Below are 24384 nucleotides of genomic sequence, written 5' to 3'. Positions count from 1 at the left end.
CAAGCTCCTGCCTGGACATCTTGTTAAAATGTAGATCCTAATTCAGGAATAGGGAGCACACTGAGAACTTGCATTTTAACAAGCTCCAAGGACCACACTCTGAGTAGCATCAGACCAGATGACCTCTAAGATCCTATCCAACTTTGGTTAGTTGTGCACCCCATGCAGAATCTTGACCCTCTGCCTGCTGTATGGGGCTCTTCATTGACACTCAACAGTTCTAAGAAGTCTGGTGAGGTCACTTTTGCCACATCTCGGCTCACATCTCCGCTGTATCCCCTACTGGCAAAGCCCACATCCTCTGCTCCTCACACAGCCAAATTCAAAGCATTTCTCCTGCCTACCCCTTCTTTCCCAGCAACCCACCTCCTTTCCAGCTCACACTCATTTCCCCAGCTAACACTCCCTGGCTCCAGATCCTTGGTCCAGTTTTAGCAGTGTCCTTAGCACGTATGTGTTTTTAATTGGCTTTTTTTTTTAATTTATATGATGTCACTTTTCCATTTGTATTCTTATGCACATAATATCCATTTCCATCCTCTTTCGAGTCTTCAAGAACAGAAGGCAGGACTTTTCTACCTTTTTACTTCTGCTCCAAGCCAGGTATGGAGCTCCACATAAGTGGTCCCAGAGAGACTATTCATTAAGCGTCAACCAGTGTCAGTTGATAGTTCTGTCTCACCTTCCCTGGTCCTAAGTTTCCTTGCCTGACCCTCCTTTCTCTATGCTGCAAACCTATTTTTCCTCTGCAGTGGGGTAGCACTGAAAAAGCCAAGGAATTTGCGTTGTAGAGAACCCAGCTTCAGCATGTAAAGTAACAGAGTATGAAGAGCCCAGAACTGGGGTGAGCTGGTCCCACCTGAGCTCAAGTCCGACTTTCACTTCTTCATAGGTATGTATGATCAGGTAGGTGATTTTGCCTGTCTCCAACAGCTTCTCTGTAAAAAGAGGATAGCGGTGCTAAATTCTAGCAGTCGTTAAGGGTTTGAGAAAAGAATTCATGGAACATACTTATCACAGCATCTGGCATGGAGTAAAAAGCTGTGACCTTAGAAAAGTTATGTATGCTTCCAAGAGGGAGTGGGGAGAGAGTAGGATGGACAGGGGAGTTTGGGGCTAGTGGATACAAACTATTATATTTAGAATGGATAAGCAATGAGGTCTTGCTGTACCGCACAGGGAACTATAGCCAGTCTCTTGCGATAGACCATGAAGGAAGATGATATAAGAAAGGGAATGTATATGTATGTGTGACTAGGTTACTTTGCTGTATAGCAGAAAATGACGCAACATTGTAAATCAACTATACTTTAATTAAAAAAATAAATTAGTATTTCATCCATTAAAAAAAGGAAGTTATGTGACCTCTCTATCTCTTTGTGGCCAAAAAAATAATAGCACCCACGGTACAAGGTATTTGTGAGGATAAAATGAAGCAGTGTGTGTGGAATGCCACCTCAACACACCACCCGCAGAGGCCCCCCTTGCTTCTCGTTTCCTGCCATCTGGGTGACTCCTGAGGTCAGGTTTGCTCTTGGTGCTTTTTTCCTCCTCCCCCTGCTCCCATTCTCCTAGGCTTCCTTCCTCCTCTTCTTTCCCTTAGTAAGCATCCACTGACTCCGGCGACGATGTGAGGGGAATAATATTCTTGGTCTCTCTTAAAGGGATATAATGGGGGAAATCATGAGCCTCCAGGCAAACGGGGTAAAATATAAAATAATGACCACCTCTACATTCATTCTTTATGCAGTCACTGGAAACCAGGCTCTAAGGGAAATATCTGACTCTATAAGACACAGCCCTTCTCTCTAGATGCTTATAATGTCACCAAAAAAGAATTTTTCAAAAAAAATCTTATTTTAAGATACATTGTGGAAAAATTTAACCTCAAACAAATTCAATGGCCTAAACAGCAACGGCTCCAACTTAAGATTCCCAGCTGATTAAAATCAGTCTTTCTCTTTCTCTCCTGCTTCAATGTTTACTTTGATGACTGCTTAACAGGAGAAACTGCTAGTGAATTTTGTGTTGCTTTCTCTCATCTTACAATAGATCCCAGAGGATATATTTTAGAGGGAAGGGTGAAGAATTAGTATGTGGGAATATGTTAACTCACTGGAAAAAAAGAAAAATAATAAGAGGTACTCTAGAGAAGGGATACAAAAGATGGAAATTAATTTGCAATCTTCTTTTTTTGGGGGGCCACACCTGAAAATGGGATTGAACCTGAACCACAGCAGTGACAACAAGCCACAGCAGTGACAATGCCAAATCCTTAACCGGTAGGCTACCAGGGAACTCCTGTAATCTTTTTAAATTCTCAACCCTAATTGCAAAGTAGAATCTCTTGGGGAGATTTTTTTTTTTTTTTTTTTGCTTTTCAGGGCTGCCTGTGGCGTATGGAGGTTCCCAGGCAAGGGGCTGAATTGGACTTACAGCTGCCGGCCTATGCCACAGCCACAGCCACAGCAACACAGGATCCGAGCCTTGTCTGCAACCTACACCACAGCCCACAGCAATGCTGGATCCTCAACCCCCGAGAGGCCAGGGATCAAACCTGCAACCTCATGGCTCCTAGTCGGATTCATTTCCACTGCACCATGATGGGAACTCCCACTTGCGGAGATTTTAAAAATGAAATCCAGGTCCCATCCTAGACTAATTCAGTCAGAATTTCGGGGCATTAGTAGTTTTATAAGTTCCTCGGGTGATTCCAATGTGCATCCTGGGTGATGTGCTCTGTTAGTTGACCAACAGTAAACACAACCTGTTAAGCAGATTAGTAAAGGAAGGTAAGAGTCCAGCTCCATCAGAGGGCCTTCTCTCAGTCTTGTTCTGACCTCCGGCCAAAGCCTTCTTTCAATTCTCCAAATGCACCAAACCTTCACAGAGACCTCTGCCTGGAATGATCTTACCCCTTCTCTTTTTTTCATCCATCCCATTCTAGCTCATTCTCAAGGCTCAGCTCAATGATTTCTCAAAGAAGCCTTGGCTAACCTAGACTATAGTACTCTACGCTTCTCCTCAGCATCTATTGTCAGTAAATAAAGGATTGTGTAATAAACTGTGTTTTGCCTATATGCCTTGGTAGAGCAGGAGCTCTCAAAGTGTTGCCTGTGGACCAATAGCATCTGCATCATTGGTAACTTATTAGGAAATCAATCCTTCCAACTGCACTCCAGACCTACTGAATCAGAAACTCTGGGGGTGGGGCCCAGCATTTTGGCTTTTAATCAGCCTTCAGTGTGATTCTGATACACAATGAAGTTTAAGAGCTAATGGGCTAGAGTCTTAACTCCTTGAGAGGCAAGGATCACATCTGCCTTTATTTATTTTTTAAATAAAACGTTTATTTTTATTTTAAAAATTTATTTATTTGCACATGGGGTGCAGTTGCTTGCTGGGTATGTCAGCTTCCAGACTAGCCTGGAACCTGGGCTGCTGTGGTGAAGGTATCAAATCCTAACCATTAGACCATCAGGGAATTCCTTTCTTTCTTTCTTTCTTTTTTAAATACTATATTCTCAATGTCTGCTTCAGTGTGGTGTCAGGTAAACACTTGATAAAGATTTGTTGGATGAATGGATGTATGGCCCCAGAATTTAAGGTGGAGATCTCTATACCCAGAGATAGGGATCATGTTCATTTAGGTTAAAGATAAACTCACTGCATAAATTCATATGCATCATGGGAACTTATTCATCCTCAGTCAATGCTGCTGGCAGGGGCCAGCTCACTTAGGGCCTTAGGTGGCCTTGTTAAGGACTTTTTTTTTTTTTTTTTTTCTAATGGCCACACCTGCAGCATATGGAAGTTCTTGGGCCAGGGACTGAATCCGAACTGCATCTGTGGCAGTGCTGGATCCTTTTAATCCACTGTGCTGGGCCAGGGATTGAACTTGCCTCCGCAGTGAACCAAGCTGCTGTAGTCAGATTCTTAACCCTCTGTGCCACGGCAAGAACTCCAAGGATGTTGGTCTTTATCTTAAGAGAAATTAGAAGATACAGAAGGATTTAGAGGAAGGAAGAGGATGCTATAAAAAAGTTTCAAAGAAGGAGGCTTGTTACAAGAGAAAGGCAGCAATGGCGACTAGTGGGAAAAGACGATTGGGGTGGGTGGACTGTGAGAGGAGGGGTACATGCCCCTCTGATGGGCCAGTGTCAGAAGAGCTCAGGGAGAAAGGAGAGGAGATGGGGCGATGAGGCATTTGAATAAGAGGTTTGGGGGAACTGGGGATCTGGTGGAAGAGTCTGGAAAGGAGACAAGGAGAGACGGTGTGTGCTGGGCAGGCAGCCCGTTTCACATAAAGTGGTTGGGGGCCCATGCAGTTTCTAATCACAAGGAATTTAGAGTAGTTCAGCATCAGGCAGGACCTCATAGCCTTTTCTATAAATAGTGCCTGGGTTCTGGCTGGGAACCTTAGCGTCCGGATTGGTAACAGTACCAACCATTCCTGGGTCTGGTCCAAACAGCTACTAAGCCAGAATACTGACACTTGAGACTGAAAAGGTACACAGATCACAGATGCTGGTAAAGTAAGGCCATATACATGACAATAGAACTCTGAGCCACAGCAGCAACCAATCCGGGAAGCCCAACCTCAACCTCTGTGGCATTCAGCCCAGGATAATCAGCACTTGGTCAATGACTGCCAGCTTCCCTGTGTTTGATCCCTGCTTCCAATGCAGGACCAACCAGGGAAAGTCAAATATGCTCTCCAAGCTAATAACATAAGATTCCCTGCTTCTAGTCAGCTTGCCCCCAGCTTCCCCAGGTCAACAGCCTCCAACCAGAGCTACCTAATGCCTTCTCCTTTTTGCACTATGAAGCTTTTCCACTCCCCTATCTGCCTTAGACTCTCTGCCAAACACCAGTGAAGATGGCTGTATCTCTTGCTAGAGACAGCTCTGAATAATTAGCCACCATTTGTTCTCATTTGGGTGTTCTTTATTTCCACACAAGTGGAAAATAAACTTGGAATGTGTCTCCAAAGGTATCACAAACTTTGTGGAATAAAACTCATAATAAGAACACACTGAAGGTAATCTGAGGGGAATAGAACTGCAACTTTAAAATTTTATTTATTTATTCGGCCTCACCTGTGGCATGGAGAAGTTCCCAGGCCAAAGGTCAAACCTGAACCACAGATATAACAACAGGCCATAGCAGTGGCCTGCTGTTTCTGCAGGATATGCTATAGACAATCAAGACAGAATAAAGATAAGGGTAATACTGTCATGAAATAGATTATAAAACTGGCAAAAAGATAAATTTGAGTAAAAGAGGTGACTATAAAATGTCTGCTAGAAACATAATTCCTTCCAAAATAGCAGATGAGATGCATATCTAACTTGCCTTGTTAATGTTTCAGGAATAAAACAAAACCACAAAACCAACAAGATTGTGTGGAATCGGAAGAGAAGCCAAAGCTAACAATCTCCCTAGAAAGTTTCAAAAATACGGGAGGAATGAAATTAATTGAACCGAATGGAATGAACTGGATAATGCACAGTTTTGCAAGCAACAGACTAGGAAAGATGGCTGGATCTTGGGCGAGTTTTTTAAGAGTCTTGTAATTGCTTCACTGTTGGAAATTTATCAGCCTATTTTTTTTTCTTCTATTCAGCATTACAGCTAAGAGTACATATAAAGCAGTGAGGTCTGAAGTTACATTACATTATTTTAGCATAGGGTCTTATTTCTGATATGCTAATCTCAGTAGATATTGTGGGCAGTTAGGGATAAAAGTTGAAATAAAAAAAGCCAGCACCTACACTCTACTATAGTTATATTTCCCACTGAGAGTTAGTGTTTTCAAACTGCCCACACTTTATTTTAATCACTGTTATTTTCTATCATCCTATTATCACTTTACTGAATCAATTTAGGAAGTTTGTATTGAAAAACAATATTGCTCATGATTTCGGTAGCTTATTAGTCCTTTCTAACTAAAGTGGAAGAAGTAAGGGGCCACAACTTTGAAGAAATGCTAGCCAAACCAATTCACCTTTTTTAAAAATTAAATATTTCTTAAGTGCGGTATTTTGGGGGGCTTGAATGATCTGGAAAGCATGTTCAAAGTAGTCCCCAGAAAGCACAACCTGACAAACAGAAATTGTTGATTATGTGACGTTCCCACTTGTTGAGTAGGTATGAGCATCTGGGTGTTTATGAAATGCATGCTAGCATGCCACCTTTTCTACCAAAAGTCTCAATTTTCCAGCTGTGCAAACAGTGCTCCCGTGACTAGGAGGCTACTGATTGTAAATGCACCATCCTTTCAACAATAGATACTCTGGAAAAAAGAGGCCACTCTATAAAAGGTACATATGGTTATAAATGCCAAAATAGAAAGGTACATCTTAGAATACAGGTAACATAATGCTCTTGTAAACATACATATATATACATATCTAATATGTACTTTTTCTCATAAGCATACCTATATATATTTTAATATCTCTCCCTCTTTCTCAAACACACACACCCCATCATCATCATTATCTATGTGGGAAAACCTCCAACATCACAGTAAATATATTTCAATCTCACATCCTGATTAACAGATGCCATCACTACAAGCACACTTCTCACATAAGTGAAGCAATTTTCACAGTTTGGGTGCCATCTCCCTTCTTTAGATATTGTAGTGCAAATGAGAATTTCAGTTTGATGATATCATGGCAAGTTTAAATTCACGGCAGTCAGGAAATTCCCAAAGTAGATGAAGAACTTCTAAACATCACATGTGCACGTGAAGGCTAAGTATAAACAGCAAAGGTGATCCCAATGGCAATTTTCATTGTGTTTAGAGGCATTTAAATCAAATCACAAATGGAAAATCATATAAATCAAATCCATTTGTGATCTGATTTATATAATCTTAATTATTTAGGACAGATCACTTTCTAAAACTCAATAAAAAGGTTAGATGTGACATTTGCAGGGGAAAGTAGGTGGGGGGAATTAGACATGGCTCCTAACCACAGGAGAAAAACATAAGGCAAAGGAGAAAAGATAAACAAGAATAGAAGATGACATAGCCATCTGTCAGCTCCCAAAGGAGACTTTGGTTTTCATGAGGGTGTTTTCTGTTTTCTTTTTTAATGCTTTATCCAGCAGCATGCTGCTCAGCTATTGACATTCAGGCATAGGAGAGAGATGAACACTACTGATAATAGGTAACTGCCTTTAGGTATTCCCCTTTTATTCATTTTTTTGGCCACGCCCATGGCATGTGGAAGTTCCCTGGGCTAGAGATTGAAGGGATCAAGCACTAGCCACATCCGCGACCAGAGCCACAGCAGTGATAACACCAGGTCCTTAACCTGTTAGGCTACCAGAGAACTCCTGGGTATCCTTGATATATAGCCTGGCTTGTCCACTAGCAGATTTTGGACAGTGGTTTAAAAGCACATGTTTTAATCCAAGATAAGACTCTCAAAGCTACTAAAGAGAGACTTTTTACACATGCACACACACAATATACATATTATATAAATACATTACACATATACACATAAAAATATCTATATATTTCAAATGCAAAGCAAAAGATACTAGAGAAAAAGTCATTACTGAACGTAAGGACTTCTGGTTCCAGAAGATAGTGTATTAAGATAAACTTAAACTAACCCATGGCAAACAACTAGAAATGCTGGATAAAATATGGGAACATTTTTTTTTTTTTAAATAAGAGTTAGATCTTTGTAAAAAAAGAAAATCTCCAGATGCTAGAAAGGAAGAGGGAAATGAAAACCTGAGAGGTAAGAATTTTTTCTGATGAAAGGGCTATTCTAGAAAATGCTATCTATCCATTATAGTAACCAAAGGGCTTGAGTCATTTTTTTTTCCTTTTGGGTTGACTTAAAATTCTTAAATTTTATGTTAGAATTACAAATTTGATATGCATACATTATAGTGTGTAGCTTGATGAGTTTACAAAATGTATACATCCATGTAACTAATACGCCAAGATACAGAATGTCTCCATCACCCCAGTTTTCTTAGGCCTCCTTTTAGTCAATCTCTATAAGCACAAGTGATCACTGTTCTGATTTCTATCACTGTAAATTCCTATTGCTATGCTTTTGAATTTTATATAAATGGAATCATAATGTATGTACTCTTTTATGTAAGGCTTCTTTCAACAGTGGAGTAGAAATATCCAAGTATCTAAAAATAACTGTGCCTAAAAACGTTGTTTACCTCTGATGAAATTTAATGACAAAAATGATAACGACAAAGGGTATTTTCTGAGAATTTCAACCCACATTCTATGGTACTGTGAAGTGAATACAAAGGCTCCTGGTATTAATCTCATGTTCTGCCTCATTAAGAAGCTCTTGGTAACCCTTAACCAGTGTGGATAAGGAAAGGCCTCTGATTGATCCCATCTTTATGCTACAAGTTCTGTCATGTAGACATGGAACTGTGCGAAAATGCTGACTTCTTCTTCTTCTTCAAGGATCAGTTTCCAAATTTGGTCTCCACAGGATGCACTTACAGACGGTCTTCAAGCAGTAAGTTGTTAGCATTCTGTTAACCTGAGTAAGTCCTGCTGCTTCACGTTTCTAACAGGGGCATGATGGGTCTTCAATTTCTCTGGAGCTGGAGATGAGCTGTTTTCCTGGACAAAGATATGGGAAGACTTTCCTACTGGTTTCCTTATACAAGTCTCTTTCTATTTGAAGAGGCTTTTGTGCAAAACTGTGAGGCTTCCTCCAATCAACAATAGCACAGAACTTCTATTTAACTCATTACCAAAACTGTGCAGATTATATACAGTGCAAGCAGTCTGGAGTAGTGAGGGGTTATGAGAGGGATCCTTGACTGGTCTCCCTTCATCCTTTCTAAAGGTGGTGATGAGAGTGAAATCTAGTGATGCCCAGAAATATTATGGCATTTCTTTGGCTCCCCAGGTATGGGAATGAATGGATAGGGAACGAATGAATGATTTTCTTTTTTTTTTTTTTTTGGTCACACCCGCAGCCTATGGAAGTTCTCCAGCCAGGGATCAAACCCAAGCCACAGCAGTGTCCTGAGCCACAGTAGTGACCAGAGTCACAGCAGTGACAACTTTGAATCCTTAAGTGCTAGGCTACCAGGAAACACCAGAATGAATTTTTTAAGATGACTGGGGAGAAGTTAAGATACTGTAAATTCTACCACTTCAAGATTTTGTTAGCACATCACTGCTTTCAGGAGAGTGAGCATCTGGGACCCACAAGGTCATGACTGATGCTGACCCTGGGCAACTATAACACTGCAGGATGGCTGGCACCCTTCTGATGCACCAAACAAATGGGCACGTGATCAGTAAACTGTCCTTGATGAGTTGTTAAATGGGGCTGTGCTAGCTTCCCAGGCTTGGGAAGCTCATGGAAATTCAGGCAATTACATCCTAGCAAAGCTCAGCCCACAGGCCAAACAGGTGACCTCAGCCGATGTGCTTTCTTACAGCCCCCTTCCCCTCATGAACAATTCTGTCAATTTGTGTACCACTTTCCTCCCAGGGCTCAAATGCTCGATATTTTAGTTAGTCCCTAATGGCAAAGGTCTTCTTTGTTTTGCAGCTCCAGGCAGTGTTTAGTCAAGCAGCTCAGGGCTGGAATGGCCCTTAGAGGTCTACTCAAAGCCCGGCCACTGGGATTAGACTTGAGCTTTAGGACTTCTCCATCTAAAATGCCATTGGACACCTTCTCTACCACAGCAGAGGAAGGAGGAAGAGAACACTGCAGCTGGGCTGAGGTGGGAGTGGGAAGGAAAAGGGAAGTGAGTGATGGCTCCCTGCCCCATGCAGGAGTGGAGGCTCAGTGGGGGGGGAAATGGGCTGGTGAGGACGGGTGACGAATATGGATCTGAGGAGCTCAGTGAGGGGTTCAAGACCTCTGATGCTGGGAGGTTGCAGCAAATGGTGATGAGGAGGAGCAGAAAGGGACCCAGGCAAGAGCCTGGGCTGTGAGCCAGAAGCAGAAGAGAGGGCTTTAAGCAGCACCTGCCTCCCGCTACTTGGATGCCTGTGGCCTCCCTCTCCAGCTCGGCCGGGCAGCCACAGCTGAGCGGTGAGTCAGTGTCGGGCAGTCATTCATCCTTTTTGGAAGCCAAGTCTCCAGTCATTTCTGAAAAAAGAAAAATGACTGAGGAGGAGCTGGCTTTTTTCCCCTTTGGAACGGATGTGAGTGGACCCATTATGTGTTTTACTAAGAAAAGCAATCACATCTTAAGAGCAGTGTGGGGTTGAGGAGTGAATGCTCCTGGAATACATTTTGTCTGTTGGCGATGCTGCCCATGGTGCCAAAGGACAGGTTTGGTTTGTCCAGCGGCAGCACGTGAGGTTCTGTCAGTGCACTATCCCTACCGGAAATAATTTCAGGTGGTGCTCCGCTCACTTACTACCTATATACTTCATGAACAGGTAAAAATGGACTGTGCCACCTGGGTCTCAGCAGGCCCTTCTCCAAATCCCCAGGCCTCCACCTTGTCTCCTGGTGGTAGAGAACTCCTCCCCTTTCCCAAAATCTGGGTCCACCCTTGGGTAGCACCTCCATGAATGAACCAGTCACAGGTATAGGCATGGGTCAAATCCTGGTTCCACCACTTGTTGGCTGTGTAAACTTTGAATGGGTTTCCTCCCTCCCTCCCTCTCTTCTTTCTTTCATTCTTCCTTCTTTCCTTTCTCTCTTTCTTTCTCCTTCCTCCCTCCCTCCCTTTCTCTTTCTCTCTCCTTCCTCCCTTCTCTCTCTCTCCCTTTCTTTCTTTCTTTCTGCTGCACCCATGGCATGTGTCAATTCCCAGGCCAGGGACTGAACCTGAGCCACAGTAGTGATAAAGCCAAATCCTAAACCACTAGGCCGTAAGGAACCCCTTGAATAGGTTTCTTAATTTCTCTAAGCTTTAATTTCCTCATCTACAAAACAGAGTAATGACCCCTATTACTCTGGGGTCACTGTGAGAATCGAATGTAATCACCTGTGTATAATACACATTGGACTACCTGATGTACAAATGCTCAATGAACACCATCATCGTCACAGTCCTCATCTCAGACCTCTTCCCCACTCAGGTTATGCCTGCTCTGTGTTAGAGAGCTAGACAACAGCAGCCCTGTTACGCACGTGCTGCTCTCTGACATCTTTCTGCTAAACCAAGGTATGCAGAAAGCAGAGGGTTTGAACAATGCCAGGACTAAGAAGGAACATTCTTGACCAGATCTTTTCAAATATTTTAAACCATGCAAAGCAGGTTTGGATGTACATATTATACTATTGGTTTGATGGAAGGATGCTGCTGCACTCTAAGGCTGCCCTAAACATTTTTAGCCAAAGAAATGACCCCTGAAACTAATAAATGTTCCTTAGCAAACCAAGTCACATGTTCCTTCTTTATACCAGGTGGCTTCTAACCTGCTTCAAACAGGAAAGCCCTTCTGGAATCCAATCTAGTGTGAGAGAGAGGACTCGTAAACGAGGAACTGTGGCATCATGTAGGAGCATCATTATTCAGATAGATAACAATGGTAATGACAGTGAGAAATAACATACTGCCTGCCATATCAGTAAACAAAGGCTGTCATAGTCATCAGTGATTGTTGCCACCTCTGAGCTGGTGAGCCCTGAAGGAACTCAAGAAGGAAACGAAGAATACCTGCCATCTAGCAGCCATCAGACTGCAGCCACTCCTAACCATGAGCCCTGAGTAAACTCAGGATGTGAAAACACAGGATCCCAGCCCCAGACAGCTGAGGTGCATATCAAAGGAACGTTATGAGTGAGCCCAGACCCCTGCATCTTCCCCTGCGCTTCCCAGAAAAGTGCTAAGTTCCTTAACTTGAGATATCTGGTTTTCTCTTGTTAACAGTAACCTTGTGTTCCTACAACCTGCCCTTCATTGCAAAACTTTTATGTATCCTAGCTCCCCCTTGCCTCCTGGGAGCAGTTTTCTCAGGGTTACTTGAGATACTGCCTCCCAGGCTTAAGTCCTTAGTTTTGTCCATCAAAAAAAACTTAACTCTCAACTTTTATGTTGTGCATATATTTTTTTAGTCAACAACGGCTACTATTTACTGAATTCCTACTGTGTGTCTAGCATTATACTAGTTAATTCACAAATTTCAGCATACTTAATCCATATAACAACTCTTCAAGGAAGGTATTATTACCCCAATTATGCAGATGAGGCAAATAAAGCTCTGTTGTTCAGGGTTACCCAGCGAACAAGCAGCAGTGAAGCTCCTTTAGTGACTTCTAATTTAGGTCCACCCGTCTCCAAAAGCCTAAGCCTCATAGTCTTAAACACCTGTGCCACATCCTGAGTCAAGTGCCTTCTGTTACTGTTCTCTCTGCCTGGAATACTCCTCTCTAGGTATCAAATGTCTCTCTGCCTCACCTCCTTCCAGCCTTTGCTCAATGGGGCCTTCCCTCACCAGCACAAGTGCCTAGGAGACAAGGAGACAGTGACTGTCACAGAAGCAGGTGCGAGGGTGCAGAAGCTACTGAGTCACTTTGCGTGTGCAAGTCTGAGGGGCCAACAAATGCTGAGTCATACAGGTCAGTGGTGAGTGTTCCCAGAAGAGGGGCAGTCTATAGCCAAGAGGCCTGGCCCTGGGCAGCATTTGGAAACAGGGGAGCTGCTCTCTAACTCCAGGTACCCAAGGCCCTCAGGTTCCCTGCATCTTTTCAAATCTCTCAGGATATGTCCTGATAAACCTGCGAGTTCTAAAACACTAATTTGTGCAATGCAATAGCCAACCCTAGTACTTTTCTTCTTAATGTGGGAACAGGTCCTACGCCCTAAGACTGAATCTCTAATGGTGGATTTTTATATTTCAGTGCCAAATCTGGTGAAGACACACTGCCCCACTCCTCCCATCTCTACACACCTCATATGTGGCTTTCTGATCTCCATATGAGCCATTTTTTGACAGGCATTCAGCAAAGGATAGACAGAAAAATTCTTTGTGACTAAACTCCTCATTACTCAGAAAATTTAAGTGGCGCAAACATCCCCTCCCCTCCCCCTCTGAGCGTGTTGGTAATCACAATGTTACTGTATAATGTGAAAATTTCCAAATAGCACTAAACTCAGGTCTATAAATATACATGATTAAGGTTTCAAATATAGCACTGCTTTATTTTCATGGGGGCTATTTCTGTGTGGTGATTGCCTGGCTGATTTGCAATTTCAGAATACAAATGGCTTTTCTCTATAACTAATGGGAAACTTGGCAGGGTGCTGCACAGCCAGGCCCTCTCTGAGAAAAAGTCTGTTAAACAGTGGTAAGTGCCCTGCTTCTGAATTACATAAGCAGAGCTGACAAAAGGCAACAGTACAACTCCACAAAAGGCAACAGTACAACTCCACAAAAGGCAACAGTACAACTCCAGATCCTGCTTAGATGAAATAGCGTCTGTTTGGTTTCTCTTCTGGTGCTGGAGGAATACCGATTCTTCTTGTAAAAATGAAATGATCATGAGCCTATAGCCCTATAAGATTTCAAATTAAATACACTATGGTACAAATTAGGAATACATCCCAACAGAGATTTCTGACACTGGATTCAAAAGTAACTAAAAAATGCTCGAATAAGACAGATGTGAATAAATTCATAACCATGGTGACTTGAACCAAAGAGGACCTTCCTAAAGCAAACTCTATGGCTGTTACAAGCAAAACATTACCATCTCCAGCTGGTAGAGAGAAATGCAGATTTATGACCTACAAACACCATATAGCAACTTTTCCAATATCATCACAGACAATATAACCTATCTCTGAGCCAGGCCTCTAGAGGTCAAAATAACAAAACAGTTATATATATATATATATATATATATATATATATATATATATATATATATATTTTTTTTTTTTTTGTCTTTTTGCTATTTCTTGGGCCACTCCTGCAGCATATGGAGGTTCCCAGGCTAGGGGTCCAATCGGAGATGTAGCCACCGGCCTACACCAGAGCCACAGCAACGCGGGATCCGAGCCGCGTCTGCAACCTACACCACAGCTCATGGCAACGCTGGATCGTTAACCCAATGAGCAAGGGCGCGGACCGAACCCGCAACCTCATGGTTCCTAGTCGGATTCGTTAACCACTGCGCCACGACGGGAACTCCAAAACAGTTATATTTTGAAGCAGTTTAGAGAATGATGGACTTTGGAGTCAAAGTTCCAATCCCAGTTCTCTTATAAATTTTGTGACTTTGGACAAATCAGGCCAAAAGAGAAGTTTTCTCCTCTGTACAGTGGCTATTTGAAAGTAAATACCTCAGTCTTGGAGTTACTGAGATTAAATGAGAGAAAACATGTGAAAGCATGGTACTGGGCAAAGAGTATATACTCAGTAAATATCTTTAATATTTGGTCTGAAAGTCTGTCTTCAGTATCTCTCACTGATTCTAAGCCTCCTTTTCCTGGCTCCGTGGACTTTCTTTCAAAGGATCTTAGGACATTCCTTCTCATCAGCCACTTGTGGGGATACAGTTAGGCCAGGAATAGAATTAGAACCCAACTCCATGTCATTACCCTAAGCCTTGTGCAAAAGAAACTGTTCTAGAGTTGTTGCTCCTTAGGACAGGGGTTTAAACAGGGTGAGGAAACAAAGCTCAGGCCAAAAATTTAAAACCAAGCCAGAGACAGAGTTAATATGAAGCTAATGAAGGTCACGTTTCAAGACTTCTCTCGAATGGCCCCTTCCAAAACCTTACACCTAATTTTGTGTTCAACATAAGAATTTTGGGAGGATACCCATTCAGTCCACGGCATGTCCCCAGGGGTAAAGTAGTGTGCAAAAACACTGGATCGCCTCTGTAAATACCCTTCCCTGGCTAGCTCAACAGGGAAAAAAATCTGCTTTCAAACAGATTTTTTCCTTCTATTTTTATCCAGCATTTTTAGTTGTTTTTGATGAGTATTGATCAGGCTGTTCCATCATAGCTGGACTGGACTACATTTGAAAGATGATGATTTAATACCTCACTGTGCCTGTCTTGTAAGGTCCCATCTCCCTTACTGATCTCTAAGCCTGTAGAATTACCATTAATTCTCAGCTTGGTCAGACTCAGGCTCATTCCTGATACCACTGGCTCTTCTTTTCATCAAGGAATATCTAGACCCCACCTTCAGGTGTAGTCTTATTCCTGATCTCTGACCAATCTTGGGAAAGGTGAAGTAAGACACACAAAGCTAGCCCCATGATCCACAGCTTCAGGTCACCCCTGCTGGCCACTGGGCTCAGAGCATATGGGTTTTGGTGGGTCCAAAGTGTATACAAATTTAAAAGCTACATTTAATTAGGAGTTCCCTGGTGGCCTAGTGGGTTAAGGATCTGGCATTGTCACTGCTGAGCTCAGGTTAGATTCCTGGCCTAAGAATTTCCACATGCCATGGGGACAGCCAAAAAAACCAAACTAAAAAAATGGGTAAAGTTACTCTACACCTGTGTAAAGGCAAACATCAAAAAGACTGACCAAATATCCACAAGTTACTGCCTGCCAAAACCAACTTCAGTAGTCTTTAAAGGAAGATAACAAAATGCAAACATTCCACAAGATAGCATTTGTGATTTCCAGTATTCAACAAAATATTATTAGGCATGTAAAGCAGCAATTTTGGCTCATGACCAGAAGAAAAAAAATCAATAGAAAAATAAATCAATGTAATTCACTCCATTAACAGAATAAAGGAGAAAAAGTATATAATCATGTTGATGGATACAGAAAAAGTATTTGTGAGAATTCAAATAATTCCTTTTTTTAAAAAAAAACATACTTGGCAAACTAGAATAGAAGGTAACTCTTAAAATCTGATAAAGAGCGTCACAAAGACCTATAGCAAACACCATATTTAATGGTGAAATACTGAGAGCTTTGTCCCTAAGATTGGGAGGGAAACGAAGATCTTGTTTTGACTGCCTCTACTCAAGCCTGTACTGGAGGTTAATAAGGCAAAAAGGGAAATAAAAGGCAAGAGATTAAAAAGGAAATAGAAAGTATAAAGATTGAAGAAGAAGAAATAAAACTATCATTATTCACAGATGATATAATTATGTATGTAGATAACCCAAAATAATCGACAGTCAAACTATAAGAAATAAGTGAATTCATCAAGATCACTATGTACCAGGTCAACATATAAGAAATACGCTGTATTTTTATATACAAGTAACAAACAAGGACAAAACATAATAAAATAGGAGTTCCCATCATGGCGCAGCGGTAATGAATCTGACTAGGAACCATGAAATTGTGGGTTTGATTCCTGGCCTTGCTCAGTGGGTCAAGGAGCCAGTGTTGCTGTGAGTTGTGGTGTAGGTCGCAGATGTTGCTCGGACCTGGTGTTGCTGTGGCTGTGGTGTAGGCCATCAGTATAGCTCCAATTAGATCCCTAGCCTGGGAACCTCCATATGCCACAGATGCGGCCCTAAAAAGATGAAAAAACAAACAAAAAATAATAGTAACAATAAAATATAGTTTTGAAAGTACAATTTACAATAGCATAAAAAATCAAATAGGAATATATTTAACAAAAGATGGTCATAACCCTTATACAGAAAATTAGAAAACATTATTGAAATGAAAGAAGGCTTAAGTAAATGGGAAGAGATGTCATATTCCTAGACTGTAAAGATGTCAATGTTCTTCTAAATTGATCTATTGAGTCAAGGCAATCCCAATAAAAATCTAAGCAAATTTTTTTTTTGGAATTGACATGTTTCTACAGTTTATACAAAGACTAAGAGTGGCCAATGTCTTAAAGAATATAACTAAAGAATATAGCAATCAGATGTCAAGATTCACTATAAAGCTACAGTAATTAAAATAGTGAAATGCTGGCACAAGGAAAATACACCCATGAAAACAACTCCAGAAACAGACCCACACATACACAATTACTTGATTTATGACAAAGATTACAGTACAATGCATTGAGGCAAAGAGTGATTTTCTAGTAAACAGTACTCAGTTAATCTTGATCCCTACACCTCATGTCTTACAGAGAAATCTATGAGAGAAGGCAGACACAAAAAAGTATATTTGTATGATTCATTTATATATAGATCAAAAAACAGGCAAAACTACCCATGTGCAATATTAATAGTACTACATCAGTTTAAGAGAACCACTTGCCCAATTTAATTTCTAAGTATCAGTGACAGCTGACATTCATGACTCTCTTCACCAAAGCTAGCACTGTATTTCTGCAGAGGAAACACATTCTCTACTTGCTCAGGTGAGCCTATTCATTTAATATGAGTCTAATTAGACTAAGAGTTGCAGTGGCAGCCTCTAAAAATTTTTGCCATAATTAATTTCTCTAATAGTAATAAGAGCATCTTGTTGTTTTAAAAATAGACTTTTACTCCTAGGAACTTTAATTCATATAGATGCTCTTTTCAGCTCCCAAATGTGCTAATAATGCTGGGTTTGTGGTGGGTACAGTTATACCGGAAGGCTGACCAAGTTCACATATACAGGCATACCTCATTTTATTGCGCTTTGCTTTATGGCCACACCCATGGCATGTGGAAATTCCTGGGCCAGGGATCAAAGTCATGCTGCAGTTGCAACCTATGCCACAGCTATGGCAATGCCAGATCCTTAACCCGCTGTGCCACAGGAGAACTTCCAGATACTCAATGGTTTTTGTTTGGACAAATTGAAGATCTGTGGCAACCTTGTGTTAAGCAAGTCTATTGGTGCCATTTTTCTAACAACACTTGCTCACTTTGTGTCTCTGTATCACACTTTGGTGACATTTAACAATATTTCAAGCTTTTCTATTATTATTACATTTACAATGGTGATCTGTGATTAGTGATCTTTGATGTTACTACTGCAAGATTACAATACACTCAAGATGTATTGATGATGACGGTTAGCATTTCTTTTTTTTGCAATAAAGCGTTTTTAAATTAAGGTACTTTTTTAAAAGACATAATGCCATCCAGCATACTTAATTGACTACAGTATAGTATAAACATAACTTTTATTATGCATTGGGAAACCGAAAAATCATTGCTTACTCCGATACTCAATTTATTATGGTGGTCTGGAATGAACCCACAGTATCTCTGAGGTATGCCTGAAATGGTAACTTAAAGTGTAGGTCTTGGTATATTCTATTTTTCCCCTCATCACATATTACATTCTTTTTTTTTTTTTTTTTTAAGGGCCACACTCGCAGCATATGGAAGTTCCCAGGCTAGGGGTCGAATTGGAGCTGCAGCTGCCGGCCTATGCCACAGCCACAGCAATGCCAGATCTGAGCTGCATCTGTAACCTACACTGTAGCACACAGCAATGCCGGATCCTTAACCCACTGAACAAGGCCGGGGATCAAATCTGTGTCCTCATGGACACTAGTTGGGTTCATTACTGCTGAGCCACAATGGGAAGTCCAATATATTACATTCTTTTAAAACTGTTATTTAACCTGTTCTAACTTTGCTTAAAAATAGGTTTAGGATTATTAACTAGCATTTCAGAGATTAAACACTACTTAATAGAGTCCCTTACCATCATATGTTTCTCATGCCTTTTTCAATCCAAAACAGGTATTAATTTGGCTTCCACCCATAAGTGTAAACACTGTAAATACTGATGCATACTTTCTACAGACCTTTTATTTCCTGTCCTGATTCTGGCAACCTAGTCTCCTCTCTGGTATTCAAAGGCTGAGAGGAATTTTTTAGTAGGCTGGCCTTAATCATCTGTGAAGTATAAGTGTTGCTCCTTAGACTCTGTTTCAGCAATTAAGTTTGAAGAACAACAAGGTAGGGAGTTCCTGTTGTGGCTCAGTGTAAACGAATCTGACTAGTATCCATGAGGACATGGGTTTGATCCCTGGCCTCCATCAGTGGTTTATGATCCAGATGTTGCCATGAGCTGTGGTGTAGGTTGCAGATGTGGCCGCAAATGTGGCCCCCAAAAAAGGATGGCAAGGTAAGAGATGTTTCCTGAATGTCAGATGGTGGTTCTGGTTCCAGTTCAACTGTGTTGTCCTAGGCAAATCACCGAATACCTCCGTGTTCTTATCTATGAACTAATGGGGTTATTTATGGCATTACTGCCTGTCACATAGGAGGAACTCAATGAATGCACAAGAATTTGATAATTTCAGAGATACATTCCAAATTTTTACCATATCTCATTCAACTTACTTCTGTGAAAAGCAGTCAGTCAGCAAAATAAACGCAAAGTAACTAGGTCTATTCTTGTTACACTACTATTCTTGATGAAGTCTGAAATTAGAAGAAATCAGCACTGGAAGGTCTACTAGAAGCAAAGGGGTAATGAAAGCATGGTTATACTGTAACCACATTTACTGTAAACAGCTGAACTAAAATCCAGAAGAAAGAAACCTTTCACAATGAACCAATGAACTAGAGTAGAAAGATGTATTTTATAAGACCACTTCCTATCAACAACTCCCAACTTTTTGAAAAATGTCAAGAGAATCAGTTTCTCAAAAGAGCTATTTATATTAAACCAGGCATCTTCCAAGGAGAAGCAGCTATCACTGAGGTTCTTGCACCTAAATTTACTGCAAGAAGAGGTAAGTGTCGGGGAACATACAATCTAAGTCAAAGATGGAGAGAAAGGGGGTGGTGGGGGCAGTCTTCTCTGGAGGTCAACCAAGAGAGAATTCAACATGTCTGACAAGATAACTTATAGGGTCCTCTATCTTAAACATTCTTCTGAAGGGAAATTTTCTTCATTTTTTTAATTTGCCTAAGTTTTCTTCTATTATTTCTGGTCCACCTCTATTGAACATGCTAAATCTCTTCCTCTTTTTGAAACTTAAAACTTTAAAATAAAAACAAACATTTAAAGAACTGAGAAAACGAGACATATTGGAAATGTGGACTGTTCTTTTACTGCATAGTAAGAAATGAGAAAAGGCTAGTGTGAAATGCTGGAGTCTAAAATTAAAATGTAAACAGAATGCTCAGTGGCCTTTTCTTAGAAGGCTCACATGAAGGAACGTCATGGTACACTGATCAAATTTTTATTCACTTGCATTTTAGGATGCTGTTATTAATACCTCACAACACTCAACAAATTACACTTTATATGAATCACTTCACCTCTAGATTCTTCTTCAGCTGTGTTACTCTAGCCTCTGGTTACTTACAGAAAAACATTGTATTACAGCCTTATTTTTGTAGAGTCAGGAAAAATTTTCCGCTACCTTCTTAGGTTCTGTACCTAAGCCCTGTGAATTAAACTGAAAAAAGACAGATTAAAAAGAGAAAAAGCATATATACTTAACTGATGTTTTAAACTTTTACTTCTAAGGAGGCTATACAGAAAAAAGAAAATTCCCCCCAAAGCAAGTAGGCTTGGAAACTTATATACCATTTTAACAAAGGGTAATACATTTGGCAAAGAAAAATGTAGTTTGGGCTCTTAAGGGTGGTAAATTGCAGGAAAGTAAATATATGGGGAAATTAATTGACGATAAGGGTTATTTTAATAAGGTTTGTTTATGCAGACTCGTTTCAGTGCCACCTGTGTCAGTGATAAGGATTGTCTTCTTCCTGGTACAGGAGAAAGGGGACACCTTTACAAAGGAAATTTATGCCCTGCCTTCAGGCAGAAGCAAGACAGAGTATTCCTTTATGTGTTGCTTCTAAATTGCCTTCAGCTCAAAATAATCCTTATGCCAAAGGAGCATATTTGGGGCTAGTATATTCTGATCCCCTTGTTTTTTCTAAGAGGGAATTAAAGTTCAGTTGCTAAATGTAAAGATACTGGTTCCCAAACTGTTATGAGGAGCCAGTTCCCTAAGACGTCTTATTTTTTTTTTTTTAAAAAAGAAAGAAAGAAAGAAAGCATCCCATGGCCAAAGTTGACACGATGTTTTCTAGCAGAAAAGAACCCTTAATTAGCTAACAATGCATTGTCACTCTGAAAATGGGGAATAATAAATAATCGTGTTCCTCAAGTTTATTTGATCATAGAACATATTTTTCAAAGTACTTTTCAAGTCTAGTGGTTTCTGTAATATATGTTGTGAAATACTGGGATTAGCTGTCTTTATATATAAGTGCACAAGTTTAAGTAGCCAATGAAATAAGTATAAGCAAAAAGGTAGAGAGCTAGCAAGAAAGCTGGCACAGTGTCAGTCAGCAGTAACTGTGCTGCATTCTGAGCCACGCTCAAGGAGACTGAGTGCAGGTTTGTCCCTGCGAAGAAAAATGAGCGTTCAGAGCTTCTGGATACTACCGAATTTAAACCCCTTCTTGGGCACTGAATAGTACCAATGGATAGAGAAAAAATGGTCTCATGTGTTCATTTCTATCCTTGGCTCAGTACAGCTCTAGTTGCATTATTCTTAAACATCTATTAACATGATTGCTTCATAATTACAAAGGCTAACTGCCAAGCATTTTTCACAGGAAGCAAGGCACTGCTTGTTTTTAACTGCTCTTCTGGTGCATGCAAAAGGGTCAGCATTTTTAAAATCTTTTTTTAATCTTATTTTAATTGAAGAAACATCTCTAAAAATACCAAATGAGTGACTGCAAGTTAAAAAGGAGAAAGCACATGCAAGCCACAAAGCTAGATGAGTGCGATAATATAGATGATCTTGGGGTGGGGAGTATAGGACACAAAATTGATGTTATCGATAGATGACAAGCAAAACGGTACCTAATGTCTTCATCTGGTTATGCCGTTCTGCTAAAATTTTAATTTCATCAGAGACCATCCTTAGTGTTGCCATGGACTGATGTAAAGGTTCCCAATCCACAGGTTTGATCCTTCATCCTCGAAGGTCAACTGTCACCATGTGTCACCTTCTTCATCATCCTCCAGGCTCCCGGGATAGGGGCATAGCTAAGTGTCTAAGTCAGAAGACTGGCTGGCAGTATCCTACACTGTCTCAAAGATTTGGGGAGAAAGAAAGAGGGGGACTGGTATTTACCGAGCACCCAGGTGCCAGATATTTTCATAAACATTACCCCATTAGCAAACAAACAGATCTTCCTCCCATTTTGAAGATAAAAGTGTGACTTTGAGAAGTTATAACACTTGTCCAATGTCAAACGTAATGCTGATGAACAAACTAGGTAAAATCCAAGTCAGATATGGATGAGTCCAAAGTCTGTTTTACAATAATATCATGCTGTCTATTGATCATAAAAAAACATTTTTTATAGAAGCATAGATGGTCTATTTATACCATTTCTCTCAGTATCTAGAGAAACATCTCAACTTGTATCATCACACTAACTTCAAGAGACCTGATAATATTTAGATCTTCTCATTCATTTGCCGAAATCAATGGCGCTATTTATTCTCAACTGCTGGTAATGAACTTTCTTAACTCAGCATTTTGCAGGGAAAAAAAAAGTCAAAATACTTCAATTGCTTCATTTCATGCTCTTTCTCTTGGTATGCATCTTTTTGGTTTGCTTTTAAAAATAAACTCCAAAATCATGACATATTCAGATATGAAAAACAGGATGAGAGCAATGGGAACACTAATCTGAAATGGCTAGAGTACCTGTCTCTGTCATAATCCCAAATTAAACAGAAAACTCTTGAATTTATGAAGAAATCACCCATGTGCAGTTGATTAAAAGAAAAAATAAGCAAAAAAACTGCCCTAATACTACAGGTTGGTTTCTACCCCACTCTCCTACAGTTACCGTCCCGGTTAAGACTCTCAGATTCACTTTCCTCATTATTCAAAATAAGAAGAGAGCTCTTAAATTGCTTTAAAAATTCCACAACTCTATAGTCAACTGCAGTTCTACTGGCCTTTTCAGTGAATACACAATTTAAAATAATTCAAGTCCCATTTTCATTACCCCTTTTTAAATCTGACAAAGGCAAAAGACTTACTCATCTTCAGGTTAAATTTTCTTTTTAGTGTGAAAGAAAATCAAGCAGCAAAGATAAAAGTTCAGTTACCCAACCAGACAAAATGATACATGGTGTTAGGAAAATGGTTTATTTAAGGAGAAAGCAGCACCAACAGTTTGCTTATTTTGGTGGCAGGTATCATGATTCATATCCTCTAAAGGGTAGAGAGAAAAAAATCAATCTTTTCCAGGAAAGACAGTAAAACCGTAAAGCTTCTTTCCCTCTTGCTTAGCCTGATACTACATATCCACAAATGAAAATAATTCTGTGAGTGCTAGTCCTCATACAGATGCCACAACACCTGCTTTCAAATTCTTATAATCAGAGACATTATGTAACTGACTATTTGGCTCCATTGTGACTCTGATAACAAACAGGTTAGCTTCCTTGGCATTTTACTCAGCTTGTTAACCCATCACTTTCATTTTCTCTGTCCCCACCCAACATTTATACCCAAGTGTTCTTTTTTTTTTGGGCTTTTTCGGGCCACACCCGAGGCACATGGAGGTTCCCAGGCTGGGGGTTGAATCGGAGCTGTTGCTGCCAGCCTACACCACTGCCACAACAACGCCAGATCCGAGCCACGTCTGACTTACACCATAGCTCACGGCAACACCTGATCCTTAACCCACTGAGTGAGGCCAGGGATCGAACGCACCCACAACCTCATGGTTCTTAGTTGGGTTCGTTTTCTCTGTGCCGCGATGGGAACTCCTATACTCAAGTGTTCTGATGCAGCAAGATGCACTGTAAGCTAAGAGTCAGAATCATACCCACCACAGTCTGGTAAAAGTTAAGCAAATACTGGTCACTCAAAAATATCATTGACTTGACATCCTGGGTTTAATTTCCTCATGAATTCATCATTCCTTCAAAATGTCAAGACCAGAAGTGTTTCACTGGCAGTGTGCAATTCTCATTTAATTCTTCAAAGCTTCATTGGACATGGTCAAGCCTAGAGGTAGATGCAGTAGAGGAGACAATTTGGGGAAATGCTCCCTTCTTAGCCACTCTAGCAGATGTGAGAATGGTGAAGAGACAACTACTGGGCAATTTCACCCTCCCCACATAGACATATCTACCTCTTCTCTGGTCACCACGCTCTGGGACTTATAAGCAGAGATCCCTTGTCAGAAAACATCAGTCACACTCACTGTCAATTCTACGATCACAGAATCATCATTCTACTTCTCACTGACATGAGGACAGCATGGTCATCTCGGTACAATGCTTCTCAAACTACAAAGTAATATGAATCACCTGAAGACTTTGATGAAATAGATTCAGATTTAACAGGTCAGGGGTAGAGCCCAAACTTCTGCATTTCTAACAAGTTTCAAAGCTGTGATGTTGCTGCTGATTTGCAAACCACACTTGAGTAGCAAGGTCCTAGTACCATCACCTTCCCAAACCTGGAACACATTTTACCTTCAGGTCTCCTTGCAGCTGAGAACTAGGACAGGGAGAGAAGAGAACTAAACAGGGCAGAAAACTCAGAACCTCT

At 40.6% G+C, this 24384-nt stretch overlaps 1 protein-coding gene across 1 annotated transcript in view; it reads left to right on the top strand.

Moving 5' to 3' along the window:
* The window catches only part of LOC146406409 (uncharacterized), a 30484-nt gene extending 17346 nt beyond the window's left edge, over positions 1-13138 (top strand). The window contains exons 2-6 of the mRNA XM_084975181.1: positions 753-892; positions 5372-8522; positions 9576-9750; positions 12398-12548; positions 12831-13138. Of these exons, the coding sequence (XP_084831307.1) occupies positions 8497-8522; positions 9576-9750; positions 12398-12548; positions 12831-12910 (432 nt within the window). The 5' untranslated portion in view covers positions 753-892; positions 5372-8496 and the 3' untranslated portion in view covers positions 12911-13138. The remainder of the gene's footprint in view (positions 1-752; positions 893-5371; positions 8523-9575; positions 9751-12397; positions 12549-12830) is intronic.
* The last annotated feature ends 11246 nt before the right edge of the window (positions 13139-24384 follow it).

This window comes from Sus scrofa, chromosome 1 (genome assembly GCF_054392235.1).
Source record: "Sus scrofa isolate SSC_HxYL_T2T_F1_AM1 chromosome 1, Sscrofa_HxYL_maternal_Yorkshire_Landrace_v2.0, whole genome shotgun sequence".
Taxonomy (NCBI): Eukaryota; Metazoa; Chordata; class Mammalia; order Artiodactyla; family Suidae; genus Sus; species Sus scrofa.
This window is presented reverse-complemented; position numbering and strand designations above follow the sequence as displayed.